At 48.4% G+C, this 20,770-nt stretch overlaps 1 protein-coding gene and 1 long non-coding RNA gene across 2 annotated transcripts; both read left to right on the forward strand.

Moving 5' to 3' along the window:
- The first annotated feature begins 414 nt into the window (after positions 1 to 414).
- LOC122447677 lies at positions 415 to 6,103 on the forward strand. Its single transcript, XR_006271340.1, has 2 exons — positions 415 to 1,469; positions 3,503 to 6,103. It is a non-coding gene; the product is annotated as an uncharacterized LOC122447677 (long non-coding RNA).
- Positions 6,104 to 7,266: 1,163 nt separating this feature from the next.
- Positions 7,267 to 12,915, forward strand: TLCD2 (TLC domain containing 2). Its single transcript, XM_043478381.1, has 4 exons — positions 7,267 to 7,602; positions 7,805 to 7,887; positions 8,588 to 8,670; positions 9,236 to 12,915. The coding sequence occupies exons 1-4, from the start codon at positions 7,427 to 7,429 to the stop codon at positions 9,686 to 9,688; spliced, it is 795 nt and encodes a 264-aa protein (XP_043334316.1). The 5' UTR covers positions 7,267 to 7,426; the 3' UTR covers positions 9,689 to 12,915.
- Positions 12,916 to 20,770: the final 7,855 nt, after the last annotated feature.

Here is a 20,770-nt window from a genome sequence, read left to right on the forward strand (position 1 = left end):
AAAGGCACAATGTTATGAACATAGGTTCGGCATTCTGGAGCTCATGGGAGCCATAGCAATCCCTTGATGGAGCCCGTCTTTCACACAGAAGGAACTGCCTCACACTCCAGGCTGTTACCTTCACCCACAATTGGGAGCTTATGGAAACGTCATGGATCCCTCTCCACACGTTCCTTTTTGATGGTGGTGGAGAGATGGGAGTGATTGAGATGGGATGGACCTCACACTTGCCCCTTTAACGAAGCGGTTCTGCAGCTTTTGCCAAGTCATTGGGTTCTTTTCAGATTATTATTATTATTATTTTGCCCATGTCCCCGCCCCTCTATGCTCTGATTGGCCTCTGGGGAAGGAACAGCCTCCTCATTGGTCTCCACCTCTGAAATCTCTTCCCTAAGTAGGCCTGAGTCAGTGAAAAGCTTCTGGGGGGCGGGACAGAATGGGGGTATCGTGCTGAGGACGGGGTTGCTGGCCAGTTGCACGTTGGCCCGGCCCGTCCCCTAGTTTCTGACCACAAGTCTTCCTTCTACCCTCAGGTGAAGGCTGTGCTATAAATCTTTCGTTGGGAAGCTGCTGCTTGACAGGCTTTGTCTCTCTGTGACTGGGGCAAGACATCTACCAGAAGTTTTCTCTGATTAGGAAGACCCTCCAGGAGGAGGAGTGGATTAGACCTTTCCAAGAGAAAGCTGAGGCCAGCCGAGGTGGGCAGTCCTCACTCCTCCAAAAGCCCCTAGGAGTCCTCATTTCAAAGGAAGAGTCTGTGTGCCCTGGGGCTGATTTCCACCTTCAGTTCTCACTCCTGCAGCCTCTCCTGCTCTTCCTGAGAGAAGCATCGCCTCCTGCAAGAGGTCAGTGAATCCTTTTGGGGGCTGTCTAAAAGAACCACTCACAGCTCCTAGAAGGAGGAGCTGTAGCCCTTTAAGGAGTTCGCCGGGATGGATTCAGAGATGAGTTTAAAAATGCCAACTCACAGAGCGCGCTGGATTCTGGGAACGAGGTGTCAGACCGAGAACTACATTGACCAGTATGCATCGCAAACACACACGCCTCGACTTCCTTCTGCTCTTTAGGACTCGGGTTTGACGTACCGCCCCTCTGAGCTAGTAGCCTAGACGCAGGGCTAAGCCACACCTTTTTACCTATTGGCCAGCTCTCGAGTTGGTGGGCGTGGCTTAGCTCTACTCCACTCGGCAAAGGGGTGGCCTCCTTGCCAATCAGAGCTAAGACGGCCAGGGAGGCGGGACCAAGGCGAAGCGCTGGCGCCCCCGAGTGGGTGTAGTCACGCTGCCCAGCAGTGGGCGGTGATTGGCCCTGGGCGGTGCAATCGCAGTTTGTGCGTCACGACGCCGCCAGCTGATCGGAGACTGGAGCCGGTGTGTGCTGGGCGCTGGGAAGAGACAGCGCCGCCGGCCGTGGGGATCGGACGCACTGATTTGCTCCCCTACCCTCAGCACCCCCCCACCCAGCACCAGGTGGGTGTGAGCTGGGGTCCCGGCAGCACAGGAGGGAACCGTGCTAACGGGGTAATGGGGGAAAGTAGGGTCCTGACGGCCACACCCTGCCCTTCCGGGGGAGGGGTGAGGGGGCGGCGGGGGTTGGGGCGCTCGGGGGGAGAGGGGCCTTGACTGGCTGGAGTAGAGTGTCAGGAGGTTTAAAGAAGGAGTCTGGGACAGTGATCTTGCGGAAGGTTTTGCGGAGTAGCTGGGAGGAAGACGAGGGGCCAGAGGGCTGGGGGCGGCTAACCTCGGCGCCCTCTGGTCTGAGGATACGGGAGCCGGCCTCCCAGCTTGAGGAGGATTTGGACGGGGCGGGTAGCGGGGAGGTGCTTTGCCTGTGCCGGCACTCACTGGGTCAGGGCCAGTTGAGCGCCCTGGCAGGGAAGGGGTCTCTGGGCGGGCCAGCCCCTCCTCTCGTTCCCTCCAGGGGATGTTATGTAAGGGGGGAGGGGAGAGGAGTAGGGGGCGGCGGTGCGGGGGCCTTATGCAACCCAAAGGTTAGGGTTTCACCGCGGGTTGGTGGGGGGAGCAGGCAGAAGGAGAGCCTGGAAACTCTAACCTTCCCCCCTCCCCAGCCTAACTGGCCGTCTTGGGCCGAGAGAAGGTCACCTCTGCACCTCCCCCCAGCCTGTCCGGTAGTGGGGCCCCTAGCCCAGGCCTGGCCCTGACCGCCTGGGAAGCCGGCTGGCTGGGTGGGGCGCCTGGGTTAGTCATCACTGGGCTCCCTCTCTCCCCACCTCTCGGCCAACTCTTGGCCCCTCCCCGTGGCCTCTGGCTAGGCTATTGCCCCCACCTCTCTCCGGCCCTAGTTCCAGCCTCCAACTCATTTGGCCTGTCATCCTGGCTGTCAGACTGAGCTAGGAGCTGTCAGGGTGCCAAAGGGTTGATGGAGCAGCTGGTCAGAGGGTCAGTGCCCTGGGCCCACCCCTCCCTGCAGCCAAGGGCACCTGCTTGGCACAGACTCTCAGCAGCAGCTGAGTCCTATGGGCTGAACAGAGCCTGCTCAGGCAGATAGGAGTGGAAAGGAGTTGAACTGGTCACCTGAGAGAAGGAAGATGCCACAAAGTTCATACCTCCCAAGAGGGTTTTGTAATTTGAAAACCTCCCACCCTAATCTCTCTTTACCCTCTGAGCATAGATATCTAAAGGCAAGACCGCCTTGGCCCCTCAGACTGGCATGGACCATGCCCTTCGACAGAGTGTCAGCACAGACCCACCCTCCCAAGCTCGCAGCCTTCAAGCCTGCCACGCCCCCAGCCCCCTCCCTGGGCCATGCTGCAGGGCCCGGCTTTTCCTGCTGATTCATGCGTTGGAACTGTGGGGGCGGGGCTTGGAACTTGGAACAAAGTTCAGACATGGAGGGGCCGGCAGACAGCCTGGAATTCATACCAGATGTACCCGGAATGCGCAAGCGGAATGCCTGGCATTTAAGAGTCCTGGGGAAGCTGCCCAACCACTCTGCCCTACCTCCCTTTCCTCCAGCCTCTGGTCCCCTTTGCTCTCCTCACAGTCCCAGGAACCTCTGCTGACCTTCTTCGAAACCCTAAACCTCCTCCCTTCCTTACTCTTCCCCAGATGTAGGCCCTCCCCCAAAACTCTTCTTCCTGCTGAATTCCCTGAGACTGAGTCAGTTGCGCTGATCCTTCCCATTTTTGGACCTGAGGTACGCCTTCTCACCTAATACCTGGGTAACTGGTGGAGAGTGTCCAGGCTCCCACATCCTGCCCTCTCAGTGCTGAGGAGGCTGGAGGCTACCCTGTGAGTAGCCAAGGCAACATGGGGTGAGAGCACATTTAGGTCTCTACAGCTTTCAGTTCTGGAAAGAGGAGCAAGGAAGTAGGTTCAGAGCTGCCTCTTGTCCCTCACTGGAGGCCCAGGTCAGAGCCAAGAATCCCTTCATTAGAAGCTTGAACATCCACTGGAGCTGGACTTTGATGGCCAGTGGGACAGTGTCCCTGTGACATGGCCTTGCTCAGGTCTTTCCCATTTTTCTTTCCTTTCCCTTTTAGGAACCTGTGCCTCCCACATCCTCACCTGGCTGAGCCGCAGTAGTTCTTCAGTGGCAAGCTTTATGTCCTGACCCAGCTAAAGCTGCCAGTTGAAGAACTGTTGCCCTCTGCCCCTGGCTTCGAGGAGGAGGAAGAGGAGAAGGAGCTGCTTTCCCCCTCCTCTGGAAGGTGACAGAACTGGGGCTGGGAAGGTCTGAACAGCGAGAGTGATGATACCTTTTGGGGAAGGGAACCCTATTCAGTTGGAGAACCTTGCCCCAGATTGACTCAGCAAGAGAGAAAGTTTCAGATCAGAGACCCTGGCTGAATTGAGGAATAGAGGGCTCTGAGTACCCAAGTTTAGTTGGTCTTTGACAGTGGGAAGAAGTGGAGTAAAGAAAACCCTGCCTTCCCCTTTATGCAGGAAGGATCCCCTTTCCTGATCCTCCTTCCTTCCTTGCCCCTCATTCCTTCCTACTGGCCTTTCCAAGTTAAAAAGTAAGTTTCTTCTTCAGGGAAAAGGTCATACTGAGTTGCCCATCTGAGTAGTCATCCCCCTGCTCTTACCTGTTCCCTGTATTTCCTTAGTCTGGCCCAGACTCTAAATTCAGGGCTACTCACCTCCACATGGGACCCTTAGGCCTCCTCTCTCAGTTTCTCCACCTGTGAAATGGGGAATCACACAATTGAGCGTGCATGAAGGAATCAGAAGCCCACTTGTGTGGACTCAGAGCCTGAGCTGTCCTCTGCTGTGGGTGGGAACAGAACAGCTTTTCACATAAGCTGTTGCCCTTCCCCCACCCCTGACCAGAACCCGTGGAGCTGGGGCTGGAGGTTGAGGGGAGGGACTAGGGTTAGACCAATGCCAGGAGCTGCTGGGAACTCAGTCTTGGCATTGACTTCCCACCAAGCAAAGGTGGCTCAGGCTTCCCCTGCCTCCCAGAGCAGGACCACAGCCCTGATGGGTTTCCAGCTACCACTGCTGACTTCCCCCACTTACTCTTCAAGGATAGGGTGTGAGATTCAGCTCAGGCCTGTGCAGGCAGGAAATTCTCCTCTCCAGCAACCAGAAGAGATGGGTTATGAGATGTGACCGCTTTAGGGGCATCAGACAGAATAAACCTGCCACCCCCAGCTCCTGATCTAATCTCACCCTTGGGCTCATGTTCTGGTGTGGTTCAGCCTTGGCCCAGTCTCTCTGCCTGAAGGTAATCAAGTTCAGGGGTTATTGGAAGCTGTTTTTTCTGTTTGGGAGCAGGAGTTGTGCAGGTAACTGGGTCCTGTTCTCCACTTTTGAGGAACAGTTTTAGGAGAGAGTAGCTCATTGAACCCACCCTCTGCAGCCTGAGCTGGATGTGAGTGGACTGCAATAGAGGAGGGTGGGTAGACTTGAGTCCACTCACAGGCTGCAACAAAGGTTGCTCTGTCCCTGGACATTGCTTCCATCCTTTCTTCCCCTCCTCGCTTCACGGGTCACAGTGTCTTCATCCAGCCTTGGGTACATGGCTCTGCCATCCTCACCCATCATGGAGCAGAAATGAGGAAAAAAAGCCTGGAAACACAGAGGCAGACAGAAGACCAGTGAAGGACCAGGCCTGGAGCGCATAGGGCCCTGTCTGGACATCCTGCAGAGGGGGGCCCATAGGGGCCAGGAGCACCCCCAGGAGGAGGGAGGACAGCCACCCTCCATCGAGGACAAGCTTCCAGCCGTCTACTTCATTCTCCATTGCTCGCCAGTCTTTCTGCCTCCCTCAGAGATGTGGGACCATGTGGAAGTGTACTTCGCTTCATCCTCCTGCTTCCACCTCTCCTCACCATGTAATTTGTCTATAAGCACCCTAGAGGAGCAAGAGCCAGCTGTGAAAGGACACATGCAGAAAATTCATGAAAGAAATCCCGATAGATAAAACCATGGGGAAAGGTGTGCTTTTTTAGTAATTAAAGAAAGGCTGCTATAGCTGGAAGCATTTTTCCTGTAGCAAACTAGAAGAGAAAAAATAAGAGCCAGTTATTGACAAAGGAGTACTAACACTCTCATACGTTGCACACAGGTATACAAATGGGTAGTCTTACTGATGTCAGTTTGGTAATGTGTGCCAAACATCCTAAAAGTTTCATGGCCTTTGATCTAGTAATTCTACATTTGGGAATGTATCCTAAGAATATAATTAAAGATTAGTTATAAGATGTTCATCCCAGCAATGCAGTAGGAAAAATTGAGAACCAACTGTCCGGTTGGGAATTCATTTCTTTTTCTGCTGTAATGAAAATTTGCAAGAGGGGGTTGCTTGAGTAAATTATTATGTATCCACCCAGATGGTGGAACACTGCACAGCCATTAAAAGTCATGTAGGAGAGCATTTGACTGGAAAGAAAAATGCTCTCTGAATATTAAAAAGGTTATAAAATGGTGTGTATTATGTGATCTCAATTTTGCTTTTTTAGATATGGGCGTATACTTATAAGAGTTTAAAAAGACTGCAGACAAATTGTTAATAATAATGGTTATCTTAGGATGATGGAATAAAGTCGTTGTAATTTTCCTGTTTGGTTTTCTGTAGTTGCCAGATTTTCTACATTAATCATGTATGGCTTTCATATAATAAATAAGATTTAAAAGAATCAGTGTAATTTTTTAAACTTCTGGAGCGGTTGGTGTGGAAGAATGAAGGGATCCCCCCAACCCCGTTCATTTAATGGGGTTTTGGTGGAGGAGGGGAGTTGTGAGAACATTTGTGGGAGCACCTATTGCTTTATGAATTTTATTCTTTGGGAGTAGCTGGAATCCACTCCTTGTACAGGGAACAGCTATTGCTCTGACTTGGTGGCAGCCACCTAAAGAGGTGTAGAGTGGATGGAGTAAAATGGAAAACAGGAAGAACCTGTCATTCTTCAGGAGAGGAAAAGCTCCCCGCCCCCAAAGTTGAAAGCTTCTGTATAATCCTGACAGTCCTGCTTCTGAAAGCAAGATGGGGCTTTTTCCCTTTGACTCTGCCCCAGTCTTGAGGTGACCCTGTGTGACCTCTCCTTGCCTCCTCAGATTGGCAGAGATACTCACTCCTCCTCTAATGGGTACCAAGCCCTGGGGGGGGAGGGGCGCGGGGAGCTGCTTTTCAAGTCTGTGGGGCTGGCTGAATGGTTCCCTTCTTGATGATAAGGGTCCTCCGAAGAGGTTAGGGGAGGGACTCTGGTGGGTCGCTCTTAGAGAAAGGGAGTTGTTCCCTATGAGAGGTACCATGTCAAAGGGCAGGACTCCTGGAGTTTACATGGGGTTGCTGAAATGTGTTCAAGGTCTGGAAACCTCGGGAAGGAAGGTGGCTGGAAGGAAGTGAGGTGCCCCTCCGCTCCACAACCGAGACCGGGGTGGGGCACGGGGCAGAGCGATGGCGAGGTTTATGCCCGTAGGAGTGAGTTTGCCCTGGCCTCTAACTTAAGGGCTAAGTGGGTGGGACGGGCAGGAGGGCCAGCAGGTGAGAGGTGAGAGCAGGTGAAATAGGTGAAGATTCATATGGCTGGGCCTCTGAGAGTGTCAGGTGAGATTAACAAGCCATTTCCGGATTTGCGGGGATATGGGGACACCAGAGAGGTTGGGAAGACCCCTGTCGACATCCAGAAAGCCTCCCTAAGCTCCGTTTACGGGTCTGATCCCGGGAAGTCCCCTACCCTCCGTCCCCCTCCAGAGCGGCACGCGATCGCTGGCGGTGCCTCAAGGGGCGGTGGCCCCACCGCTTCTCCAATCACCGCCCAGCCTGCCCAGGGTTGGGGGCGTGGACGAGACCTGGAAAAGTTAAAGCCGATTCCGAAGGCGGAGCGGGCGGGGGAATCTAGGCACCCAGCCTTGCGGGGAAGCCTGCTCGCAGTCCCCGCAGCGGGGTGTTGGATGCGTCGGGGCTGAGAGCCCGGGAGCCCCAGGGACCGATCCGGACCTAGCCCGCCCGCCAGGCCATGGCGCCCTCTGGGCTCCTCGTCACCGGCGCCTCCTTCGCTGCCTTCCGGGGGCTGCACTGGGGGCTGCAGCTACTGCCCACGCCGCGATCTGCCGCCCAGGACCGTTGGAAGTGGCGGAACACTTGTGTCTCCCTGGTCCACAGCCTGCTTACGGGGGCCGGGGCGCTGCTCGGGTGCGGGGCCTAAGAGGTTTCGGAGGCACCGTGGCGAGGGCGAGGGAGGGGGGCGGTTGGCTGGGATTAAAAGACCCGGGGGCTTCTTTAGAATCCTTGCGAGATCGCGAAGAGTCTGAGGCTGGGGTGGGGTTGTGGATGACTGGGTGCTGTCCATCCGTGTCTACACAGACGCTGACCATGGCTCCCCCATCTCCTCCAGGCTGTCGCTGTACCCTCAGATGTCCGCCGACCCGATTCATGGCCACCCTCCCTGGGCTCTGGTGCTGGTGGCTGTCTCTGTGGGTGAGTCTTCAGGGAAAGCTGGACCAGTTTTGTTGCAGGAAAGGGGAGCCCTTCCAGGGCCCGAAACTAGGCTCTTGTCTAACACTCGGGAAATGAATTGTCCGAGGAGACACATGTGCTGCTGACAAAGCAAGAGATTTTATTGGGAAAGGGCACCCGGGTGGAGAGCAGTAGGTTAAGGGAACCCAGGAGAACTGCTCTTGTCACATGGGTTTTATGTTGATGGGATTCGTTTCTAGGTTGTCCTTAGCCAATCATTCTGACTCAGAGTCCTTCCTGGTGGTGCACGCCTTGTTCGGCTAAGATGGATGCCAGAGAGGATTCTGGGAGGTGGTTGGACAGGTGGTGTCTCCTTTTGACCTTTCCCAAACTCTTCTGGTTGGTGGAGGCTTATTAGTTCCCTGTTCCTTACCAGGACCTCCTGTCCTAAAACAACTCATGCAGATGGTTACTATGGTGCCTGGCCAGGGTGGGTGGTTTCAATCAGTGTGCTTCCCCTAACAGTTTGGGGCAGGGGACAAACTTCCAGAAGTCATTCCAGGTCTCCTTCCCTCTTCCATTTCTTGATGGAGTAAAATGTTTCTGGCAGCTTTACTGAGAGGAAACTAAAGAGCAGAGAAAGGAGCGGGTGGAGATTCTTTTCAAGACTGGACACTGGCTTGGGGGAGGCCTAACGCCAACCTCCCCTCCTTGCCCACAGGTTATTTCCTGGCAGACGGGACTGACTTGTTCTGGAACCAGACCTTGGGCCAGGCCTGGGAACTTCTTTGTCACCATGTGGTGGTGAGACTTGGCAAGCGGCGAGACAGGGAAGGAGGCATGCCCAGCCTGGGGGTTCCTAGTCTCTCATCAGCTTTCTGTCCTGTGACTTCCCCCAGAGTTTCTGACCCCTGCTGGCGCTTGATCCTCCCAACCTTGGGCTGAACTGGGGGGAGGGGATTACTGCTGGCCAAAGCTGGAGTCAGCACTGCCCAAGGAGACTGGATTCCCACAGGTGTCCAGTCTATTGTAGAAACATTGACTATGGAGCTTTAATAAGAAGGGGGAGTCCCAGTACTGGGAGTGGGGATGGGGTGTGAAAGCATAGGAATGCAACTAGTTGGGGGCAGACAGCCTGGGGCCAAAGCTGCTCCAATTCAATTCTATGGAAGGGTTGTTCAAGGCCATTCAGGCTCCTAACATAAGGGTAAACAAACATAAAGTTGGCTTTGTTGGGGGCTGTGTGGGAAGTGCCACAAAATGCTTGGGAACCCTTCTCGAGGACTGGGATGTTGGGACCTGATCATGTTGGGATCTCATGGGTGGTCAGTCATGGAAGGTCCTCTGACCTCTGACCTCGGCTCCCCAGGTAGTGAGCTGCCTCAGCACCGCCGTTCTGTCCGGCCACTACGTGGGCTTCTCTGTGGTGTCTCTGCTCCTGGAGCTCAACTCCACCTGCCTACACCTACGACAGCTGCTGCTGCTCTCTCGCCAGGCCCCATCCCTGGTCTTCAGCGTGACCAGCTGGGCCACCCTGGCCACCCTGGCCCTCTTCCGCCTGGTGCCACTGGGATGGATGAGCCTGTGGCTGTTCCAGCAAAGCCACCAGATCCCTCTTGCTCTGGTCATCCTTGGTGGAACTGGACTGGCCACTGTGGGTGTCATGAGCATCAATTTGGGCGTCCACATTTTGGTCAGTGATGTTTTGCGATCTCGGCCCTGCCCACGCATCCTTGGAAACAAGGAAACCAGGGGCACCAGGACGGATTGTGATGGTGAGTCCATCACCAGGGATGATTCCACTCTCAGCCTGAAAGACTGAGCCTCAGGCTCCTCCTCTGCCAGGCCTGGGGGAGGAAAGACCAAGACCAGGAGACGCTGGTCTTCAGTGTACTGTCCCCCAGGGACAAGGCCTGGCCTGGGTTTTCAGTATCTCAGTTCCTCTTCCAGCTAACTCCTGCATTCCTAGGATCTGAGGAGAAATGCTAATATTCATGGATGGGTGGGAACCTGGGCTACTGTTCACTGAATCCCATCATCAGACAACTGCCCTTTTCAGCAAATTAATTCCAGAGGTACAGTCTGTGCTACCAATAAAGGGTAGTGGGAGGCATGAAGCTGGATGAAACTGCCAATGGGAACAGAGACTCGGCTTTAGCACAGGAACAGATGAGGAAAGTGGAAGTCCTTCTAGGATCAGAAAGAGATCTGGTCAGAAGGGGTGAAGATCAGAGAGAAGAGTGACCTCATCCATGACCAAATTATGGCAGAGGGAGGAGGGTACAACAGGTGCTCTGTGTAACCAGTAGGGATGGACATAACAGTTGCCAAGGGACAAGAAACTGGTGATGTTTCTGGTTCTCAAAACCACATTATTCTGTTTGTGTTTCAACCTAGTCTGACTGTGTCCAGCATCCTCCTTTTACCTTTTTTTTTTGGTGTCTTTGGACCTTTTCAAAGAAAATGCAGATTCTTAGAGGAATTCTGAGATTTATTAGAGGAATGAGCACCTGTCTAGGTCTGTCTTCTCCAGACTATACTAAAGTCTAGAGCCATAGCAGGAACTCCACCACCCATTCTGGGTGCCCCGTATAGGATCTTCCCAAGCTCAGGCTTTCATGTAAGAATGAGGTCAGAGGCAGAAGCAAATGAGGTGAGGCTCCCACTTGGATGCAGAAGCATTAAGGAATATCTGACTCTCTTCTGGGATTAATTTGCAAGCTCTCCTTTCTCCTCTGCTGCTTTTACTTCATTTTCTTTTTTTTTTTCTATTGCACAAGACACCTCCCTCTGCAGGCAGAACATCCAGGTTGTATGAAGTATAAGCAGATGAAGGTTGCAATTCCACTAAACAATGGGAAAGAAATAGATAACCCTTAATTATCCACAGAAAAGATACAGGAGACAAAAGCAAGAGAAAGATAAAAGCAAAAAGCTGAGCTAGAGAGAGACAAAGGGAATGAAAGAAACAGACATAGGCAGATGGAAGGACAGCTAGGAAAAGATTTGTTGCATAGAAGAGACAGAGAGAGGACAAGACACAATCCTTGGCAGAAATTTCGAGAAAATCTGTTATAGATGCTGAGAAGAACCAAAATCATAGAATTGGTTAAATGGTCATAAAGGAAACAAGCAAAATAGAAATAAAGGCTGATGGGAAGGGACCCCAATGGTGGAAGATACAGATAGTCTGGATGGTGAAATAAGGTGAGCGAGTGACAAGGAGGAACCACCAGATCCGGGGGAGAGAGGTGGTAGTGGCTGACAGATTAGCAGAGTGAGAGGAAAGAGGTGGTAATAGAGACCAGCGGGGGACTTCCCTGGTGGTCCAGTGGTTTAAGATTCTGCACTTCAATGCAGGGGGCATGAGTTCGATCCCTGGTTGGGGAACAAAGATCCCAAATGCTGCATGGTGTGACCAAAAAAAGAGAGAGAGAGATGAAGATTAGTCAGGGAACCTGAGAAGCAGAACAGAAGGTAGAGGAGGCAGTCAATGGAAAGATTCATTGACAGAAAAAGCATGCAATATGTTGAGTTGGAGACTGGCAGAAAGACAAAGCACAAACAGCTGCAGTGCACAACACAGAGACAAGAACTGCGAGGCAGAGACTGGTAGGACGATGAGAAGTAAGAATAAGAAATGTGAAATGACACAGAAAAATAAGCAAAGGGACCGAAGAGAATAAGAAAAAAAGGGGAAGTGGGGGCAGAACGATGAAATAAACATTCAAAGAAAAAGCTAGGAAAAAGAGGGAACGTATAGATAGAGAGGAAAAAACAGAGAGAGGGACAGAGAGAGAGAGGGATTGTGAGATATCCCCATCAAAGAGTCATTAGAACCAAGGCACAAAGGGGGAAAATGACAAAAAGAGACAAGGTGAAACTGCAACAGTTGGAAGTAAGCACAGGCAGAAAATAAGAGCAGAGGGTTTGAATGTAGTCAGACTAAAACCAGAGTTGCAAAGGTGTAGAAATTGAGATAGAGACTTCTTTTTTTTTTTTTTTTTTTTCTTGGTCATGCCATTTGGCATGCAGGATCTTAGTTCCCTGACTAGGGATCAAACCTGTGCTCTCTGCACTGAGAGAGTGGAGTCTTAACCACTGAACCACAAGGGAAGTCCCAAGACTTAATAAAGTAGTATCTTTAAAACTCAATTGTTATTTTAACCAAATGCCTTGATTAACAAAAACATTGCCTTGAGCTTTCAAAGAAAAATGTGACAAACGATGGGAGGAATCTGTTCACAAACTATGTGTTGATGTCAATACTGGATCATTCCAATCCTTACACCTTTTCTTTAGTTGCTGTCATGAATTCACGGTTCAAGTGAGTTCCCCTCTCGGGGAAACTTGGTAGTATCTGTGAAGGGTGCCCAAGATGAAGAGAGGAAAAACCATCATAGAGGGAAATATGAGGTGAAAAATGGCTATTCCTATGGATTAACTCTTAAAACACAGCAAGTGATTGAGCTACCTGGGGTGGGGAGAGGAGCAGGATGTAAGTGGATACCTGAAGATTTTGGGATCATACACAATTTTCCATCATGGTGACCCAGTGAAACTTTAGGAGGGCGGGACTGGACTGTGATTATAATTGAGTAAGTGAACATCTCATCAACTGGTGTTATATATGTTGTGGACCAGATATAAATGATGTGAATCAAAGAGGCATAGTCAGTTGAGAGCCTAGAAAAGAGAAGCTAAAAAATGCAGAGGTTTGCAGATGCTAAATTTGGTAAAATGAGTTGGGTTGCCATGGTGGAGGTTGGCAGATGCTAAATTTGGTACAATGAGTTAGGTTGCCATGGCGGTGCTCTAGCAGGCCTCACCATGGCCCAATGAAGTGGTCCTTAAGACTGACTCCGTGCTTACCTGGCAGGGGAGATAACATGATCACAAAGATTGACTCCATGCCCACTGAACTACTGGCAGATAAATTCTTTGTCCTTTGGCATAGGGGAGAGGATTTCCTGGATGGGAAGCATTGATATTTTATGGTCTCAGAACACTATCCTGATCAAAAATTAATAAACTGCTATGTAAATAAGATCATCAGTCTTTTGTGAATATGGCGACTTTGAGTCACTTTTCTTGGCTCCAGAGGTGTCCTGGTTTATAATGTGATGCTGGCTCATGGAAGCTTTGCTGTGAGAAGATCTCTTAGCACTAACTCTTTAATCTACAAAGCCCTAGATCCTCTACTCTGAAAAAGCAAAACAAACATCTTCAGTAGAATGGACTTAGAGCAAGAGAAAGGATTCAGACAATTTAGAGTGATTCTCAAATGCCAAGGGTTGAACCCAAAAGAAGCTTTTAGCTAAATTTATCCTGAGTTAACAAGAAAATCAAACAGAAAATATCCATAACTGAGTTGTCAAAGCCTTGTTATATGTAAAATCTGGATTTGTTCTGCTGAAGGTTAGGAGCCCTCACTCTGCAGGTGATTACACAAGGGAAGTTATTCTCTAAAGAGCTGCTCCTTCACTGAAGTGCAGTATTTGTTCAGAATCATTAACGAAAGTCACACCATCCTAGGCTGAACATGTGTCATGAGCCTTCCACGTGAGGCACCTTTGATACCTTCTCTCATTTAACCCCACACAATAGAGACACATCCTATATACATAAATATATATATATATATATATATATATATATATATTTAATTTCTGGCTGCACTGAGTCTTTGTTGCTGCTTACAGGCCTCCTCTAGTTGCAGTGAGGGGAGGCTACTCTCTAGTGGTGGTGTTCGGGTTTCCCTTTTTGGGGAGCACATATTCTAGGTGCGTGTGCTTCAGTAGTTGTAACCTGTGGGCCCTAGAGTTCAGGCTCAGTAGTTGTGGCACATGGGCTTAGTTGCCCTGCAGCATGTGGGATCTTCCCGGACCAGGGATGGAACACATGTCCCCTGAAATGGCAGGCAGATTCTTCACCATTGTGCCACCAGGAAAGTCACCATCCTATTTTTCAGGTGGGAAAACCAAGATGGCTTACTTAGGATTACCTAGCTGGTTGGTAACAGGGCCTGAACTCAAGCCCATACATATGTTTGTTTTCTGTTATAGCGCCTGTGTCCAACACCTGCTATTTTTGCCTGCCTAGCTCCTCTGTCCCTCTCCTCTCATTGGGCATGTGACTCAGGGCTAGCCAATCAGAACACAGTATCCTTTTTCCTTGAGATGTCCCTGTGACTTGGGCAGAGCCTCCACACCTTGCCTTCTGCTGGAACTTTTGGCTGAGATGCACTATGTGCTAACATCGTTAGTCCAGGTTGATATAAGATAACTTCCCTGAGCGTGAAGCCAAGACAGAAAAAAAAAGGATTCAAAATACGGAGAGAGATTTCTACCATCATTTAAATATCTGGATCAAGCTCTACCTGAAGCAATAACTCCACCCCCCACCCCCGGACCATTCAGTTACACAACTCTAAAAACTCCCAGATTTGCTTTAGTGAGTATGAACTAATTTTTTTTTCACTTGTAACAGTGAGTCTTTATTAATATATCACCTTCAAGATTATCTTTCCATTTAATTTCTTAATCCTTTTTTATTCATATTTTATTTATTTTTGACCGTGCCTTTTGGCTTGTGGGACCTTAGTTCCCCAACCAGGGATCTAACCCATGTCCTGGCAGTGAAAGCACCAGGTTCTAACCACTGATCTGCCAGGGAATTCCCTTGCAGAAAATTAAAGCCTAGAAAAGTTAAGTGAGGGGACTTCCCTGGTGATCTAGTGGCTAAGATTCTGTGCTCCCAATGCAGGGGGCCTGAGTTAGATCTCTGGTCAGGGAACTAGACCCCACATGCTGCAACTAAGAGTTCGCACACAGCAACTAAATATCCTGAATGAATGGCCCAACTAAATAAATAAATATTTTAAAATTAGTTAAAAACAAAAAAGAAAAGCAACCTATCCAAGCACACCCAACTACTTTGTGACACAGCCAGAAGAATCCAGGGAACATTCTGATACACTATTTTGCCCCTTTCTTTATAGGAAGCCTGAGAAAGAGAGAAACCTGTAGAAAGTTGACAACTGAAGATCAATCAAATCAGACAAATTGCCTCTGAAGTGGTATTTATAAGTCAGGATGCTTCTTCAGCTGGAAAGCCAGACTTCTATTCATCAAGTATGGATCTCTGCACTTTTCAGGAATGCAGTCATTGTGCAGGTCAGAGGTCCATTTCGGCATTCCCCTGGCAACACAAATATCACTTAACTCAGTGTTGAGAGCACGTTCTTCCCCTCCCTCTAACCATGTGAATATCTATTTCTGCTTTATTGACTATCCCAAAGCCTTTGACTATGTGGATCACAATAAACTGTGGAAAATTCTGAAAGAGATGGGAATACCAGACCACCTGACCTGCCTCTTGAGAAACATGTATGCAGGTCAGGAAGCAACACTTAGAACAGGACATGGAACAACAGATTGGTTCCAAATAGGAAAAGGAGTACATCAAGGTTGTATATTGTCACCCTGCTTATTTAACTTCTATGCAGAGTACATTATGAGAAACGCTGGGCTGAATGAAGCCCAAGCTGGAATCAAGATTGCCGGGAGAAATATCAATAACCTCAGATATTCAGATGACACCACCCTTATGGCAGAAAGTGAAGAAGAGCTAAACAGCCTCTTGATGAAAGTGAAAGAGGAGAGTGAAAAAGTTGGTTTAAAGCTCAACATTCAGAAAACTAAGATCATGGCATCTGGTCCCACCACTTCATGGCAAATAGATGGGGAAACAGTGGAAACAGCAGCTGACTTTATTTTGGGGGGCTCCAAAATCACTGCAGATGGTGATTGCAGCCATGAAATAAAAGACGCTTACTCCTTAGAAGGAAATTTATGACCAACCTAGATAGCATATTAAAAAGCAGAAACATTATTTTGTCAACAAAGGTCCATCTAGTCAAGGTTATGGTGTTTCCAGTAGTCATGTATGGATGTGAAAGTTGGACTATAAAGAAAGCTGAGCACAGAAGAATTGATGCTTTTGAACTGTGGTGTTGGAGAAGACTCTTGAGAGTCCCTTGGACTGCAATGAGATCCAACCAGTCCATCCTAAAGGAAATCAGTCCTCGGTGTTCATTGGAAGGTTGAAAGCTGATGTCGAAGCTGAAACTCCAATATTTTGGCCACCTGATGTGAAGAGCTGACTCATTTGAAAAGACCCTGATGTTGGGAAAGATTGAAGGCAGGAGGAGAAGGGGACGACAGAGGATGAGATGGTGAGATGGCATCACCAACTCAATGGACATGAGTTTGGGTAAACTCCAGGTGTTGGTGATAGACAGGGAGGCCTGGTGTGCTGCGGTTCATGGGGGTCGCAAAAAGTCGGGCACGACTGAGCAACTGAACTGAACCAGATGGGGGACAAACCTTCCCTGGTCAGATCTTCCACAGGAAGTAGACGCTGAAATGAAAGTGATTCTCAGACTGAGTGAGCTCTTTTCATTGAGATAAGAATGCAGGCCATGTGGGCTTTAAGAGTAGAAGAATAGGATGTCATTCTTTTTTTTTTTTTTTGGTCATGCAGCATGGCATGTGGGACCTTAGTTCATTGATTAGGGATGGAAGTCGTGCCCCCTGCATTCAAAGCACTGAGTCCTAACCACCAGATCCCCAGGGAAGTTCCTAGGAAGTCGTTCTCACAGAGTGAAATGAGAGGTTCCTGCAACGGTTCTTCCACCCTGTCACCATCCAACCCCCACACAGGCTCTGGCATAGTAGCTGACATTCAAAGGATGGTAAATGATTCCTTTGGATTAGACTCTGTCCTGTCACTCTGACCTGCCAACCTGTGCCCTTGGAAGGGCTCCTTCACCTCCTTGAACTTCACTCGTTGGCACTGCTAATCCCTGGGGCTGAGAGACTGGCACAGAGGCTCGCTGTGCCCCAGATCCCAGATCAGGGCACCACTAGAGGATGGAGAAGCCAAGGAACAAGGATGCCACAGATTCCTGCTGCCATGTTGGCCTAGAAAGATACTGCCCGTCAGCCCTTCCCTAGCTTCCCTAGGCAGCTTGTCCAGACGTTGTTTTCTTCACGCTCGTGACCTTCCTTCCTTAACCCCAGCTCTTCCTAGAATCCAAATGTTTCCACCCTGGCAGCAAGCAGGGGTGGGGAGCTGGGAGCATGGAGGAAACAGGGGGAGGGAGAGAGGGGGGCCTAGCCTAGGGTAGCTGCTGCAGGCCTTCCTTGACATATATTGAATTTTAAAAATTCATGTGAACTTTGCAGTCTGCTTCAAAATCTTTTCCCATCTCTTTTAATATAAAATAACACTTGAAATCACTTAAAAGTCGTAATACTTGAAAAAAAGTTTTTTTTTAAATTTTACTAAATGTCAAGTGAAACTGTTGGTGTTAGGATCCACGAAAATGTGCCATTTTATTTTGTGGCTCTGACTATGATTGGCACACACCACTCTATTTTTCCTTTCAGCAAGTATTTATGAAGGTCCTACTATGTGTTTGGAACATAGGTGATGTAACAGTGAGTAAACAAGACAGAGACCAGGCTACAGGGAGATACAGGGAGGATATCATTAAAGTGGGAAATTGAGGGACTTCCCTGGTGGTCCAGGGACTAAGACTCTGAACTCCCAATGCAAGCGTCCCAGGTTTGCTCCCTGGTCAGGGAACTAGAACCCAGAGGCCGAAACTAAGAGTTCGCATGCTACAATGAAGATCAAAGATCTCGCATACCACAACTAAGACCCAGCACAGCCAAACAATTAAAAAAAAAATTTTAAGGTAGGAAATTGAGAAAGTAGAAGTCACCCAGAGGAGGGAAACCAGAGGTAAGGGATGTAGAAATGGGTCATCCACAGACTGAGGATGACCTGACGACATGTTGAGGAAGGGATTGTTGCATTCTGACATTCAAGGGCTTGTCCAAGATGTTTCCTCCCAGACCTGCACCCTTTGCTGTGTTCCTGGTCTGTGCACAACACTGCCATCAACTCACTGGTTAAGACAGGAACTTAAGAATCAACCTCAAGCCATCCCACTCCCCCACACACACATGTCCAATTAATCATCGAGTTCAGAATGGCTTTCACATTCATTCCTTTCCATTTCTTTTATCCCACCCTGGCTGGAGTCACCATCATCTCTACCCTAGGTGACATGATGATGTCCTGGTGACTGCTTTCCACATAGTGATCAGTCTATGGTTGTTAAAATGCAAATTGGATCATGTCATTCTCTGCTTAATACATCCAGTGTTCCTCCTTTTTCAGATAGAGGCAGAATTTATGATATGACCTGTAGGCTTCTGCATGGTGACCCTTGTCTACTGTCCAGATTTGTGGTACTGTCTTTTTTTTTTAAGATTTGTTTATTTCTGGCTGTGCTGGGTCTTCATCACTGGCAGGCTTTCTCAAGTGACGGTGAATGGGGGCTACTCTCTAGTTGCCATGTGCAGGTTCCTCATTGCAGTGGTTTCTCTCCTGTTGGGGAGCACAGGATCTAGGGCTCATGGGCTTGAGTAATTGTGGTGCCCAGGCTTAGTTGCCCCTCTGTATGTTGCAACCTCCCAGACCAGGGATCGAATCCATGTTCCCTATATTGGCAGATGGATTCTTAACCACTAGACTATCAAGGAAGCCCCATAGTATTTTGTTTCACTCCCCCCACCTCTTTTTTTCCCACCCTGCCATGAGACTTAGTTTCCTGACCAGGATTTGAACCCGGCCCTGGCAGTGAACGTGCTGAGTCCTAATCGTTGGACTGCCAGGGAACTCCCTCTGTGTCACTCTTTGTGTTGCTTTATTCAGTTTATAAAATGTGCCATGCTCCTTCCTTTCTCAGGACCTTGTGCAGACAATGCCCAATGCCTGATAGGCTTTCCATTCTCCCCTGTTTCCGTCTTCCTGGCTCCCTTCCTTCTACTCCACCCCCTTTATCTTATACATTCTCACTTCTCATTGGAAGTGCTTATTACAAGTTTAATAGGAGGACTGATTATGAGCTCTTGAGGAAAGCCTCTAACATGAAAAATGTAGAATGGGAAAAACAAGGGAAAACACAGCAAAGACTATTCATGGAAAATAAAATTTCAGAAAAACTCATTATTTTCCTCAGAGAGATAAGGGAATATATTGTAAGCATGAAATAATGTGCTACCATAATTTTTTAAAATCCAGTCAGAATTAAAAGAGTATTTAGAAGTGTGATATTGGAAATGAAAACTTCATGGAAGAGTTGGAAGATAAAGTTGAGAAAATCTCCCAGAAAGAAGATATTAGGGACAAAAATGAGACAATCATGGTACCCGTCCAAGACACCCAACATCAAAATAATGACGAGAAAGAGAAAACTGAGAAAAAGGAAGGAAAAACAGAAAAGAAAAATGAAATCATGAAAGAAAAATTTCAAAACCAAAGAACATGAGTTGCCATACTGATGGGTCATTGAAATTCCCAGAAGAGTGAAAGAAAACAGATTCACATTGAGCAACAACAGAATTAAATTTCAGAACATTGAGATGAATGCTTCAGAGGGGAAGAGAGAAATGTTACATACAAACACCAGGAATGAAAATGACATCAAACTTCTAAACACCACACTGGAAGCTAAAAGGCAATCAAACAACTTCACCAAAAATTTGAAGGAAATAGAATAAGATATCCAGTCAAACCATCAATCAAGTACGAGGGCAAAATAAAGGTATTTTCAGGCATGCAAAGTCTAAAAACATTTATCTACCATGAATCCTTCTCAGAAAGTCACTAGAAAATACACTCCATCAAAATAAGGAAGTCAACCAAGAAAGAAGACCCAGACATATTAATAGAAAACAGGAGATCCAACTTAGAAGATAGGACTTCCCAGGCTGATGGTGAAAGGGGATCCTAGGAAGACAGCTATACAACAAATAGAGAGGGAAACTTGGATATGCTGCAGCAGTTGATGAAGCTCTGGGAAAGACTTTTTTTGCAGGGGAAGGTGAAATTGATAGACTACCTTATATGTCTGAACATTTTAAAACAGATTTAAAAACTAACAAACAGCCAGAGCAGGAGTTGGCAAAGAATCCATTAAAAAAAACAACAAAGAACTAAGCAAATACAGCTACTAACTATGGGAAAAATAAACAGTTGCTTAGAAAAGGAAATGTAATCAAAGTTTACTACTTGAATAAGTAAGCTGCAAATCTGTGGGTGCCTGTGAACAGAGAGGCATAATAAAATTTTTGTGTGTAACTGTTTTTATTTTTTTCAAGGCTTTTTTTAATGTGGACCATTTTTAAAGTCTTTATTGAATTGTGGCACTATTGCTTCTGTTTTATGTTTTGGTTTGGTTTGGCTTTTTGGCTACAAGTCACATGGGATCTTAGCTCCCTGACCAGAGATCGAACCCACACCCACCGCATTGGAAGGTGAAGTCCTAACCACTGGACCGTGTTTGTTTTACATTTTAACTTCATATATAGTAGTGACGATAGAAGCCAGCTGGAAGTGACTGCATTTGACAGAGGGGAGGGAGAGAGGACAACTTTGGGGAAGAGGGAAGGAAGGTGCAGTTTCCCTCCCTATAGCCTGGATCCTTAGCAAAAGGGCGATGTCTGCCTAGGAGGTAGGACTGTACTTGAAAACTTAGGGAATAGTTGAGCATCTCAGAGGCTGGGCACTCACTCCAGTACTGCTGAGTCCTTCACAGAAAGCCAGGGTGGGTACAATAGGTCCTGGCTTCTACAGCCAGAATACTTGGATTTAAATCCCAGATTTTCCACTTACTAGTTACATGGTCTTGGGCAAGTTACTTGACCTTTCTGTGCCCCAGTTCCCTTATTTGTATAATGGAAGGACAAGTAATAGGATTATCAGGAGAATTAAATGAATTAATGTTAACGTGCTTAGAAAAGTTCCTGACACAGAGTAAGTGCTCTAT

The sequence above is a fragment of the Cervus canadensis genome, chromosome 1 (assembly GCF_019320065.1).
Source record: "Cervus canadensis isolate Bull #8, Minnesota chromosome 1, ASM1932006v1, whole genome shotgun sequence".
NCBI classification, from domain to species: Eukaryota; Metazoa; Chordata; class Mammalia; order Artiodactyla; family Cervidae; genus Cervus; species Cervus canadensis.